General features: G+C 41.7%; 1 protein-coding gene across 4 annotated transcripts in view; it reads right to left on the minus strand.

Annotated features, from left to right (window-relative positions):
- Positions 1-846: 846 nt before the first annotated feature.
- The window catches only part of LOC311609424 (leukocyte surface antigen CD47), a 62637-nt gene continuing 50642 nt past the window's right edge, over positions 847-12841 (minus strand). For 2 of the 4 annotated variants that reach the window (XM_084802521.1, XM_084802518.1), the window contains 4 exons: positions 9192-9223; positions 7929-7953; positions 7210-7242; positions 847-4894 (listed from right to left, as the gene is read on the minus strand). In XM_084802521.1, coding sequence (XP_084658647.1) covers positions 4890-4894; positions 7210-7242; positions 7929-7953; positions 9192-9223 — 95 coding nt within the window. In that variant the 3' untranslated portion in view covers positions 847-4889. The remainder of the gene's footprint in view (positions 4895-7209; positions 7243-7928; positions 7954-9191; positions 9224-12841) is intronic. The other 2 variants (XM_084802519.1, XM_084802520.1) reach the window with 2 other exon arrangements.

Genomic DNA, 12841 nt, shown 5'->3' on the forward strand with positions numbered 1-12841 from the left:
GAGACCCGACCTAGCTGCTGGATAAAGACTGAGGAGAAAGGAAGCCGAGTGACAGCGTGCATCTCCTTCTCCCTGACTGCGGATGCAACGCCAGCTTCCTCAAGACCTTGATGTCATGGCTTCTCTGGGCAGTAAACTTATGACTGTGAGCCAAAATTAACCCTTTCTTCCTTAATTTGCTTCTGCCAAGGTATTTCGCCACAGTAATGGGACATGAAATGGACATGTACTCATGTTTTCAGCTCCCTGTTAAGTCCTTCAGTGTCAAGTGGCACCTGGAAGGCAGGGTCCATGAAGAGAAAAGCAGGACAAGACCCCAACTCCTTGGCTAGCTGAGGCCCAGACTCCAGCTGTAATGGCTGAATTTTCCGGTTACATTGGCCAAAAGCTCTGCATGGCCCCCACCTTAGAATTGAGTCTTCTTTCATTGTAATCGAACTAGCTTTATCAAGGACAAATTAAAATGGAGAACCATACACTTCTGTTTGGGCAGAGGCTAACTTCATCCTCCAGAGATGCCTGGTAAGTGCTTTGCCAGGGAGCACTGCTTCCAGGATTAGATCCCAGAACCCTTGTTTTCTCATGATGTTTACACTCTCTTGTGGGGGAAAAAATTATGAAAAGTTACCCAGAACACACATTGCACCTGTTTCAAACTTCTAATATAAACTCTAAGAGTCATATATTGAATATACTTAAACTATTAACTCAAAATTTTTTTCAAAAAACCATCCTATTCACTACATAGAAATTTGAAAACTAGAAAACATATTTTTAAAATCCACAAAATTTCTCAGAAATGTGCTTGTGGTCTGTCATTGCAGGAACAGAAACAGCCCAACAGAATAGCTTAAAATGTTTTATTAAGTATATATAATATTACAGGGTAATATTTACACAGTTATTTTTTTAAATAAAAAAGTATCTTGGCAAAGATTGCAGGTATTCAAAGCTTCAAACAGTGATAAATTGATTTAATACATATAAAAAAAAAACCTTTAAGGGTAACACAGCTGTAAAACAACTTTGGTCTTTAAATCACTGCAAAAAATGGCTACTGACAAATAGCATACCTTTAATTGCTATGCAAAAAGGCCCCCAGGAGAGTTCCTTGCACATAGCAACACCGGAGTTCTCTTACAATTTAGAATGGTTAATGGATATTTATGTGATGTGGGAACTAATTCTCAACAATGGCTTTCTGTAAATAACGCTCTGCTTAATAAAAATCTAAAATGTTTTCCTCTTTCATCCATCATGCTAACACTGAAGATCCCGCCGATGCCATCTTAGAGAAATGCTTACTAAAAATGTCTTTTCTTTTCCCCCAAACACTAGCTATATGGAAAGCTCAGAACTAAATAGCCTTAATTAAGGGTGATCAAAGTTAAAGGCAGGACAACTCCTGGCTAGTGCTCATCTCTTTAAAGTTAACTTGGATCATCCCTGTTAGCCACTGAAGATGATGTAACAAGACCCAAAATGGGTGTGGCAGTTAAGAGCTTTTTAAAAACTCTTTTTCTCTAAATAAACCTTCAATTAAATATAGTAAAAAGACAAAAGGTTTCCGGACATTTTTTTTTCTTCAGGTCCCAACAACAGGCAAACACAGGCACCTGTATTTACACACATCCTCTGGTGTCCATTTTTGAATACCCACTGTAAGACAAGACAAACCTAGGCGATGATATACAGCTGAGCTCTTATTGAGATAACAGCAGAGCGAATGCATCATCACTTTCTGAGCTTTATTAACTCAAATACAATTTGGTCACTCTATGGACTACACCACCCTGAAAGAAAGCCTGTTATGATACAGCTCCATGACTTCTAATCTGATATCCTCAATGACTTAAACAGAGCAGACTTGGAATTTTCAGGTGAATTGTCACCTTTTATAATTTTCAAAGCATGTGAAGCTTGTCAAAAAAAGAAAAAAAAAAAGAAAAAGAAAAAGAAAGAAAACAAAACCTTCTAGCTCACCCTATTAAAAAAGAAATCTAAATACAGGCAACGTTTGCCATCAAACTTTTGGATGGAGGGTCTGATGTATCCAGAACACTGCAGGCAGAAAGGGAAGCAGCACATGCACTGTGGAAGGAATTTTAAAGTCCAGTCAGAAGAATGAGAGAGAGAGAGAGAGAGAGAGAGAGAGAGAGAGAGAGAGAGAGAGAGAGAGAGAGAGAGAGAAACTCAAACAGAGCTAAGCAGGGATACATGAAGCAGCAGGAAGGGTACGTGAGAGATGAAAGAGGCCCCCAGACAGATGTGGACAGACTGCCAAGTACAGCCAGTGAGGGAAGCGGGCTGGAGCGCAAGGGTTTGAAAGAGAAGAAAAACGGGACTCAGCCATAAAGGCTAGAAAAACTGTTACAGAAAATGACAAATGGCATCACTCTGTACTACTGTATAAATGGAGAGCAGAAAATAAATAAAAACCGAATAGAGGATATGGCAGCAGAAATTGGGATCAGGGAGGGGGAAAAAAAAAGCACACTGTGGGACAAAACAGATGCACGATGCCCACAATATTGTTAGCAATTTAAATCTGATGGGACAAGAACTGGGAGCCTTTGTGGGCTTGATTTCAAGAGGGTGAACTGGCCCAATAATGCCCAGGCAAGAGGACTCTTGCTCCTATGTTCCTTTAGAGAGAGAAGTTGGTAACTAAGAGCAAGAGTTGGGTTCACCTTGTGTTTCCCTGGCTACCACCGGTGGCACTGTCTAGGGCACTCAATGCCTCAAATGGCAGGCAGCAAAGAGGACATGACAGCTGGTTAAGACCCAAGACTGAACCCCGAGCAGAGGGGCGTTGAGTATATTAAAAGTACAACTTTAGTTCATAAAAAAAAATCTGACTATAAAGATTTTCACACCTGACTTTCTTAATAGGGAATAGGAAAGTTTGAATCTGTTCCAAGTCCATCTGCTTTTTGCTCTCTTCATCAAAACTGATTTTGAGTAACCAACATATGAGCAAAGTGTAAATATTTTCTGGGGGAAAAAATAAATGTATCAGGAGCCACCAGATTTGTGTAAAGGCATTCGGCTCCCTCTTGTTATGCTAATGTTTTGAACAGCTACAAAATCAGGGAGGAAACCTACTTTTTGTTGAGAAGCACTATCTTGGTAGTGTGGTCAGTTTTCTGAGAGGCCTCAGCAGGTCATAAGTTTAGGTTTGCCACAGACAAACCACTTGGTCCCCACGTGAAAGATGACAGTAAATTTGGCATACAAGAGGCACATGGAAGCATCCAGCGGACTGAGAAGGAATAACCATTAGTAATGCAAACACAAATACGAGTGCCTTGGTTACAAAAACAGGAAACGTTACTGGTATTTTCTTAGAGGGCACTGGTGAGCAGTCAAGAAAGCTTGGCACATTATCTAGTTTTAAAGAGATCAAATATTTGCATCAAATATAATTGCACCCAATAAAGACTTCTGTGTTTAAATGTATTTACTAAAAGCACAAAGTTAGCATTTGCTCTTCTGTAGCTGCCTCGCTTTTGTTCATACAGAAGACGCATGTGCCTACCTTATACATGTGCACATACAAACACGCCCACAGACGAGGTAAAAAAAAAAACAAACGAGTGCTAGTAATCTAAAAGTACTCCATGCGGTCACAACTGTCAGGACATTGGTTTTCTTCTAATTGGGGAGGGGATGTGGTGGTTTTGTTTTGCTTTTCAAACTTAGGGGAGGAGGAAGAGGAGGCAGAAGGCAGGATACAGGAGGAAGGGGATGAGTGTTCATCATGCAACAGACTGACAACAGGCGTAAAACCTCCTCCCTGGGCCTTGTTCGGGCCTGACGGAGACACATGTTGCCATGCAGGAGACGCATAGTTCAGATTTCAGTCTTGCTTTGTCATGCCTCCAATCAGAAAACATGGGAAGAAACACTGTAGACTTTTTTTTTTTCCTTCAAACCAGAGGTCTGGAATACATATGTTACAACCATAGCTGTTTTTTATTTTTTATTATTTTTTATTTTTTTGCTGAAGAGTGTGAGCACAGTGCTTTGAGAATAAGTCTGGCTCCTTTCTGCAACTGATGCGCTAGTGTCACAGGACCATGTTTGAAGAGGACAAAAGGTACACAAGCAGCAGGACAGGACAGGGAGCAAAGGGTCATATGCAAAAAAAAAAAAAAAAAAGAAAAAAAAAAAAAAGAAAAAAAAAAAAGAAAAAAAACCACATCTGTAAAAAAGAAAAATGTATCCAAAATCTGGGTGTACTGTATGTCAAAGCGGGGGAATGTGTGAACGGCAGCAACCCCCAAGAATGAAGACACTAGTGCCATAATATCATAGCACACATAGGGGCCACATGGGATTTGCCCAACCACGTCCATCATTTCTACTTCAGTCTCTACTGTTCTGACCCAGAAGTGGCAGTCTAGTTATTCAGCTGGCAGCATAAGCGACAAAGCTGCCAGGAACCTGAGTTTACTAAGGCTTGCTGGGTACCACTGTTTTTCACAGGGATCTCTGGGTAACTGCCAGGTTAGTGCTAGGCAAGTCTCACGGAATCGATTTAAAACTCAAGTGTCCAGAGACTCAAGGACCGAATGAGCATCATTCTTGGAAGTTGCCCCTGAAACTTTTACCCCTAGTTGAATAGAAACAATAGAAAAAAAATGGATTTCAATTGGTTACACAACACATGTCGTATTTCTTTTATTAAGTAAGTTACAGCTGCTTTGAATATAAACTTAACTGTAATAATCATCTATGGGCCAATGACATGTTCTTTCATAGATGAAAAGTCAGTTTCTGTGGTTTGTGTTCATCTTTCCAGCTGTGAGTCATCAAGGCCATGGTGCTGAAACACAAGTGTATTCCTCCACTGCCGACTCTCAATACTGCCCGTCACTTCCCTTCACTTATTCTGGAAAAAAAAAAAAGAAAGAAAGAAAGAAACATCGACATTTGATCACTACTCGTGTCTGCTTCCCTAGGCATTAAGTCATGATCTGTTCCTAAAACCTGAAACTGTTTCAAATATATTATATCAAAAATCATGGAAATGTTATCTGTAAAGGTCACAGACAGAGAAACCAGGCAAATCATTAGCCTTTTCAGTTTGGTAAGTAAAATGCCAATGACTGACAAGAGAGAAGAAAATCAACACAGACTGATCATCTTGGTTTGCTGGGTAAGCTCAACAAAAAAGGCAAGAAATGGTGATTGTTTTTCAAAGCGGAAGTTATTGATCCAAGAATAATGTTCTATCGTGTTTACTTTAGATTTACACTGTTGGGTTGACATACGTGAAAGAGACTTGTGATCTGGCACAGGTAGAGAGGAAGTCCCTGGGACAGTACTGTGAACCTCATTCGGTGTGACAAGGCACACCGTGAGTCCAGAGTGGACGTTGGAAGACACAGCCCATCAACAGACATTGAAAAGCAAACTGTGACCGGCTAAATGTAAACACAGTTAGGGGGCATTTTCAAGCTCATCACAGACATCATGTGTTACTCAAACAAGTAAAAAAAAAAAAATCAAGTTCTTTATGGCATCGCCTGATACAGTGACTCAAAAAAAAAAAAAAAAAAGGTCACATTTTAAAGAAATTTAACAGAGAGGCACTGAAGGTTTTCACATTGGTTTTCTGCAAATGGAGAAAAAGTTTGTTGCTATTTTCCTTTTTTAATCCACTACAGAAAAATGACACCATGGTAGGTAAAAAAAAGAACGTAATAGTTGAAAAACAAGACACGGAGGGTAAACATGATAAAACCATGCCAGGAATCCCGGCATCTTTCACATCTATTCCCACTAAAAGCAATATTTTTAGGGAGCAGCAGCTTGAGTAGCAAAACACACATTTAAAAGCTCTGACAAAAACCCTGTAACCATGGGACCATTCTGGACTTCCCGTTAACCCGAAGCCTGAGTTAAATTTAGCTCATCCAACCCATGATCGGGAGTGTTTTTAATCTTAGGCAGACATTAATTGTGCTCTAGGGAAGAGGGGCCTCCTGTGGTCCTCCCAGCCAGTTCTTTGTTATGGAGGTGAGCACACAGGTCACAGGCTTTACCACAGTGAAACATAATGGGGACGTGAGCAAGTCCTAATGGCATGAGAACATTTTTTTTGGAAAATAAGATAAAAATGCAAATGTAGTTGCCAAGTGCCAATGGGGCTGGAGGATCATAGTATATTAAGGTTAAAAAAATGTATACATTAAGGTGAAAAAAAATCACAGACTTCTTTGATAGTAATTAACAAGTATGTTGGGCAGTGGTGGTGCTTTTAATCCCAGCACTAGGTAGGCAGAGGCAGGCAGATCTCTGTGAGTTCGAGGCCAGCCTGGTCTACAAATCGAGTCCAGGGTGGCCAATGCTATACAGAGAAACCTTGTCTCAAAAATCAAACAAACAAACAAACAAACAAAGAAAACAGAAACAAAAAAAGAAGGAAGCCCAAAAGAACAAAACAAAACCAAAAAGACTTAACAAGTACATGTGTTGGTCATATTTGGGAAACTTCAGGAAACATATGTTTCTGCTGCTCTGGAGTTCAGAAAAGTGGGGAAGGCTTGGGTGGGCAAAGAAGTCTCTTTCTTTTTCTTTAATACGCTCCCACAAGATTGGGAGTAAGTTCCTGCTTGGAAAAGTAGCTGTATCACACCCACATATTCCCTTCCCCGTCCCCCCACACCCCCCCACACCCTCCCGCTGCCATGCAACATGCAACCAAATCATCTCCCTGAGTATTAAAACAAACCCTGTCAAGGTGAAACAAACTTGTGCCGGAATACCTGCACAGCTTATAAAAGGCACTTAATTTAAAGGCTCAATCAACAGACGCGTGACCTGAAACACGCTTATTGAGAGCGGCAACCGCTCTGCTGGGGAACCAGGAGGTTCCGGTTTGTGAGACCCTTTATCAAGAGTGGCAACCGCTCTGCTGGGAAACCAGGAGGTTCTAGTTTGTGAGACCCTACAGATTTTGTTCTTTATCCACCTATGGAAAAATGACACAGCGGTCGGTAAAATGAAGAACACAACAATAGCAAATTAGACCTAAGGCTTAAGCATCAGGAAATGTGGACACCCGTGATTGACAGTGTCCCTCTTTAGTTGTTGTTGTTGTTGTTGTTGTTTTGAGTTGTAATTTCATGAATCTCTTTGCTTTCTTTTTAAATGTCCATGCATCAGTCACAGTGTACCATCACAGGGGAAATATGGACTTACCATCGTTCATCATTCCTTTTGATTCTTTAAATGCTAAGGATTAGTAACAAGCAGGCAATTAGTAAGAAGGCAAGTTAGTAAGATTTCAGTTAGAAATAATCTCAAAATAAACAAATATGCAACAGCACAACGCCAGCTATGCCTCAATGAAACAGCTAGACGCATTTGAGGCCATCAGTCACTGCGAAAGCTTGTCTACGGTTCACACCCACAGTATGCACAAAAGCAAGCCGACTTGCCGGGGGAATACAGAGCTAGATTTACATAGAAAGTAAATGACACATCTTGGTATCACTCCATGGTGGCAGCCTGTATTTTCTAAGTTTGAAAAATTAGAAATAATAAGCTACTGAGATATTTTTTCCCTCCACTGAGGGTGTGACACTCCATCTTGTCCGGTATAAAAAGGGTCAATGGTCCCCTTGCCCAAATGTCACTCAGGATAGCACAGACAATGAGAACATTACCAAAAAACAAACAAACAAACAAACAAACAAACTACCAACTTCTGATGAATAATCAAGAAAGAATCAAGAGATCAAGATAAAAGATTATACGGACAAAAAAAAAAAAAAAAAAAAAAAAAGCAAGCAAACAAACAAAACTCCCAAACTAGATTCTTCCCAAGGCATTGATGAGCATTCTAACATCTTTGAGGATCAGCTCAAATTATGATCTGCTAATGGGCCAAGACTACTAAGTTTTTAATAATAACATACCGTTAAGGGGTTCCTCTACAGCTTTCTGGAAAATATTTAAGATACATTTAAATACAATATATGTTATTTTATGTCTTTTATGCAAAAATTTACACTATCATTGAATCTGTATTATAAGCAGAGAACCCTAAGGTTTAAAAGCAAAATAAAGACAGCAGAAGCTAATGAAGCAGAGCTTCCCATGGCTAGTTAATAGTTTAATAATAACCATATTATTCTCTTAGTATATTTTCTGTGAAAAATTTCCCACACCACCCACCACTCAAGTAATCCTTATCAAAGTATTAATGTACAAACACGTAAATTGCAGCAAGAGATAGAAAATACAGTTAAATAAGAGGTGGTAGCGAAGCGGAATCATTTTTTGTATCATGCAAATTGAACTCAGTAACAGCAAGAAAATTGTGAGGATTTAATGGTCCATTGGTCAGGTTATCTCTAAGAGGCACTAGGAAAACTGGTAGCTGCTTGTGACTAACATAGCTATGACACCAGTCTCCTCAGAGTGAAAGGCTGAGGTGAATTAACAGTCTGCCCCAAGCCCGCCCTTTGGGCGTGTCCTTGGAGGCTTCCAGAATTTATCCGTCAGTCACTGTTTACAGGAAGCTGAGTACAGTATAGTCCCCTTTGGATCTTAATTCCATGTAAGAAATCTCAGCCTTGCCACTGTGGTGAGTCTATATGGTAATTTTTTCTCTCATACATCTCCTCCCAAATTTGCTCTTTTTCTTAGAATTTTCCCCAAGAGTTTATGAAGGAACTCAAATACAACGAGACCTGTAGTGCACCCTTGGGAAAGGGATGCTGATAAAATGGGGGAGTCATTATTCGGAACAGATTTTTTTTTCTTCAACACCGTGTACCTTACAGACTATATTTTTTGGTGAAGTGGGTTTAACACAAACTTCTCTTCCTTAATGTCATTCTTGAAACTGCCCTTCTGTGAAATCACATCAAACAGATCCAACAGGTGGGGAGACACTTCGGATGGAAGAGGTAACTACATTCCTCCTCCTTGCATATCCAGCTCCGTGCCGTAGAGGATCATTTCTCCCATCGCATTGGTACTTAATGCCCCAAAACAAGTTTTACAACACAGACAGACCCATTCATGCGCAGGCACTGAAATGACTTCAGCATTGTCTTTAACTTGATGACACATTAAGCAGAGGGGAAAAAACCAGTTCAACATTCCAATTACCTGCCCCTCATTTTAATCCATCAAACAATTGGTCTTAATTCATTTAATAAACTGGAACTTACCCTAGGAGGTTGTATAGTCCTCTGGTTGGAAGCTGGTGAAAATAAAAACATAAAGGCAACAGATGAAGCAAACGAAGCGACACAATGCTTAAGTTTAAGATAACACGCTCATGACTAAAACCAGAAGGTGCTAGATACTCCAGAAAAGGGTTTCTAGCCTTGACGGTCTAGTCGAAAACTAGACGACTCTTGATTTATGTGCTTTGATAGCAGAGAAGGAAGCAAATAATATTTGCCCACAGCAAATAAAAGCAGAGACTTGCTCATGTTCCTGCGCCTCTCTCACGTTAGCTGCAAATTATACCTTGTGTTGAAAAGACGTCAACTACTCTTTCCTACCAGGGTTCCATCTCTTCCTACTTCTCAGCTGGGACGGCCAGATACGGCAATGAGTACAAGACCAGCTCCCTTCACACACTCTGTGGGTTCCTCGTTGAGCAAGCTTGCAAAGGACGAGAAAACGTGACCACCCTGAGCCATGCACCTCCCGAGCCTAGAGCTGTCCTAGCCTGCTAGTTTCGGCCCAAAGCAGGCCCTTCTCTGTGTGTTCCTTCTTGCCACGCTGGGTTGCTCCCTTCGCTGCTTCTGAACAGATTAGCTAACAAAGATGCAAGACTAGAGGGCAGAAACTAAATCACGAGGGAGAAAAGAACAACTCTGGATTGGTAAGAAAGAAAACTTCCTGTAAAACCAGGCGAGGAAGCGACAGAGCAACCAAAGCCAGCCTCAACACACAGCCAGTACCCCAAAGACAGGAAAACATGACCGGAAACATTCTCTCTGACAGTCAATGTTCTTTTTCTAGACACAATTTCCTACCCCACCCATCCATCCCAGTTGAGGAAATCCAAACTTCTCAATTTTTTTTTTTTTTGACAGCACAAGCATTCAGAGAGCTCCAACAGATTGCACAATGGGGTTTTAAGAAGGGAGCAAAGGAGAATCATTTCCAAGTCCTTTGGACTGCTGAGGAACGCTGTCAGGGATTATATACTTCCACAGAAACCCAACTGGCTAGCACAAAGGCACATCCAGGACAGCCAAGTTTCCCTACCCTGCCCCTACACACTCAGCAAGCCTCCTCAAACTGGAAAACTGCAGCCACCAGGCCACTAAATATCATGTTACCAAGAGAATTAGGAGAGGTCAGACAAAAACAACTAGAAACTTAGTGATAGGGCAGGTAAAAAAGAAACAGAAAGGAAGCAAGGAAGAATTTGGAGTACAGAGCTACAGGTAGGAAAAGTGCCTATAAGAGGAAGCAACTATGGAACACACCACATGGCTAAGCAGAAGATGAGAGCAAAATATAACCATTTTTTTCTTTTGTTTTTATTTGTTCATTTGGTTTGTTTGTTTGTTTGTTTGTTTTGGTTTTTTGAGACAGGGTTTCTCTGTGTAGCCTTGGCTGTCCTGGACTCACTCTGTAGACCAGGCTGGCCTCGAACTCACAGTGATCCACCTGTCTCTGCCTCCCAAGTGCCGGGATCAAAGGCATGCACTACCACCGCCTGGCTGTTCATTTGTTTCTTGAGACAGGGTTTCTCTGTGTAGCCTTGGCTAACAGGATCATTCTTAAGTTCTGTAAATTGAACTCAGTAACAAGGGTAGTAAGTGCTCAAGCTACAAATAAGCGCTCCCACTGAGACCCAGGGAACGCTGGGGAAGAGAGAGCTGACACCACACAAGAGCTGGAAGACAGAACGCAGGGCTACAGAATTGCTCTCTTCAGGGCAGGATGTATTCTAACGATGAGCTCCAAGCAACTACACCTGTCTGCACAGCACCTAAACAAGAATGGGCTGCCAGAAGCCAGGCATTAACTGAGGGAGGACCCAAGGGGTCTGGGTCCTCACCATCCAACAAATGGCCAATGGCAGATTCTGAGTGCAATAGAGTCACTCCCTCAGCTGAATAAATACTCATACGCTCATCTGGCTCCAGTAGAGAGCTCCAAACTCACAGGATTATATACTTCCACAGAAACCCAACTGGCTAGCACAAAGGCACATCCAGGACAGCCAAGTTTCCCTACCCTGCCCCTACACACTCAGCAAGCCTCCTCAAACTGGAAAACTGCAGCCACCAGGCCACGAAATATCATGTTACCAAGAGAATTAGGAGAGGTCAGACAAAAACAACTAGAAACTTAGTGATAGGGCAGGTTACGCCAGCTCGGTGTGAAAACAGTAGAGCAACACAAGAATACAGCAGAGACTTGCAGGGAGGAGAGTGGGTTGCACGCACATATGCAAAAACAATAGAAAAAGGATGTTTAACTGAGAGCACGTGTGGGGAAGCCAGACTTGTGCCACACTCAACCTTGGTCGGAGAAGTTTCCTTCTGCCGTTGTTAGTGGTGACTACAGACTCAGAAATAGTCAAAGTGCTGAGAACCAATGTCTGAACGCTCAGCCATAGGTGGGCCCTCTATAGCAGCCTCTCTCCATCCAAGGCTCAGTGAGCATCTTGGAAGAGTGAACAGAAAGAGTTTAGGAGCCGGAGGATGGAAAGGCAGCTGTGAAACGCTGCCTTCTGGACATGACGTCACAGACAGACACACCCAACTTACAGCAGATGCAGTTGCTTACACAGGGGCTGGGAGATCAGGCCAAGTGAAACTCCAGCATGGCTGAGGGAGGGGGTCAGAGGACCTCCACACTAAAGGGCTATTGGCAGGTGATGGATGCTGAGGGAGGAGGAAATCAGTGTTCTCTGGGGATGTGGCTCCAGTAATTGGACTCAGGAGACTATCATTATCATCATCATTATTATTGGCAAAAATATTGCCCATGCACACGTGATCAGCATTAACTGGACTCAGGAGACGATCAGTAATAATACTAATACTAATACTAATGTTTTAAAGTAATAAAAAAAGAAGACATGGAGTCAGACCAAAAATAGATTAATGAGTCACAGGGAGAATTCAAGGATAATAGTTGGAGTCTATATGATCAACACACATTGTACACATATATGAAATTTTCAAAGGATAAATAGGGATCGATAGCCGTAAAGATTTTGGAAAAGGGAGTCATTATTTTATGTTTATTACAATTCTGTGTGTGTATATATATATACACACATACAGCTTAAATAAAGTCCTGACACTTGGGGTGACAATACTCCCCTCAAAAGCCATTGGCCATGTACCAAAAACCCCACTAAAAGACACAAGAAACTTCCTTTCACGCTGTTGATCAGGGGAGTTCAAGGACTCCCCAAACAATTTAAGCTGTTGCTGTTGCCCTTGGTTACCTCCCCAAAATTGAAGATAAGACCCAACTGCTGAGGACAACACACACTTTGGACAGAGGACTTGGAGGGATCAAGCTAGACCAACCTGGAACCCTCTTTCTTAAAGACTAGCTCTCGGGGAACAGCAAGGAGCTATGAAAGCCGCCAAAGGAGAAAAGCAACCAACAGTCCTGCCCAGCTGTAACATATACGAGTCACAATGGCCATAACAGCAACATACACCCAAAGGTGCAATAGTGTCACTACATACAACAACAGTTGCCTCATTGAACTTCAGGCCGGCTCAGCAGGAGGGAATTCAGACTTGACAAGGGCACTCCCAGCCAACTACCTGTGGCTGGTGAGGTCGAGGACCCAGAAGAGAACCTACTATTGGGTCTTCCCCTAAAG

This window comes from Acomys minous (assembly GCF_964271855.1).
Source record: "Acomys minous genome assembly, chromosome: 11".
NCBI classification, from domain to species: domain Eukaryota; kingdom Metazoa; phylum Chordata; class Mammalia; order Rodentia; family Muridae; genus Acomys; species Acomys minous.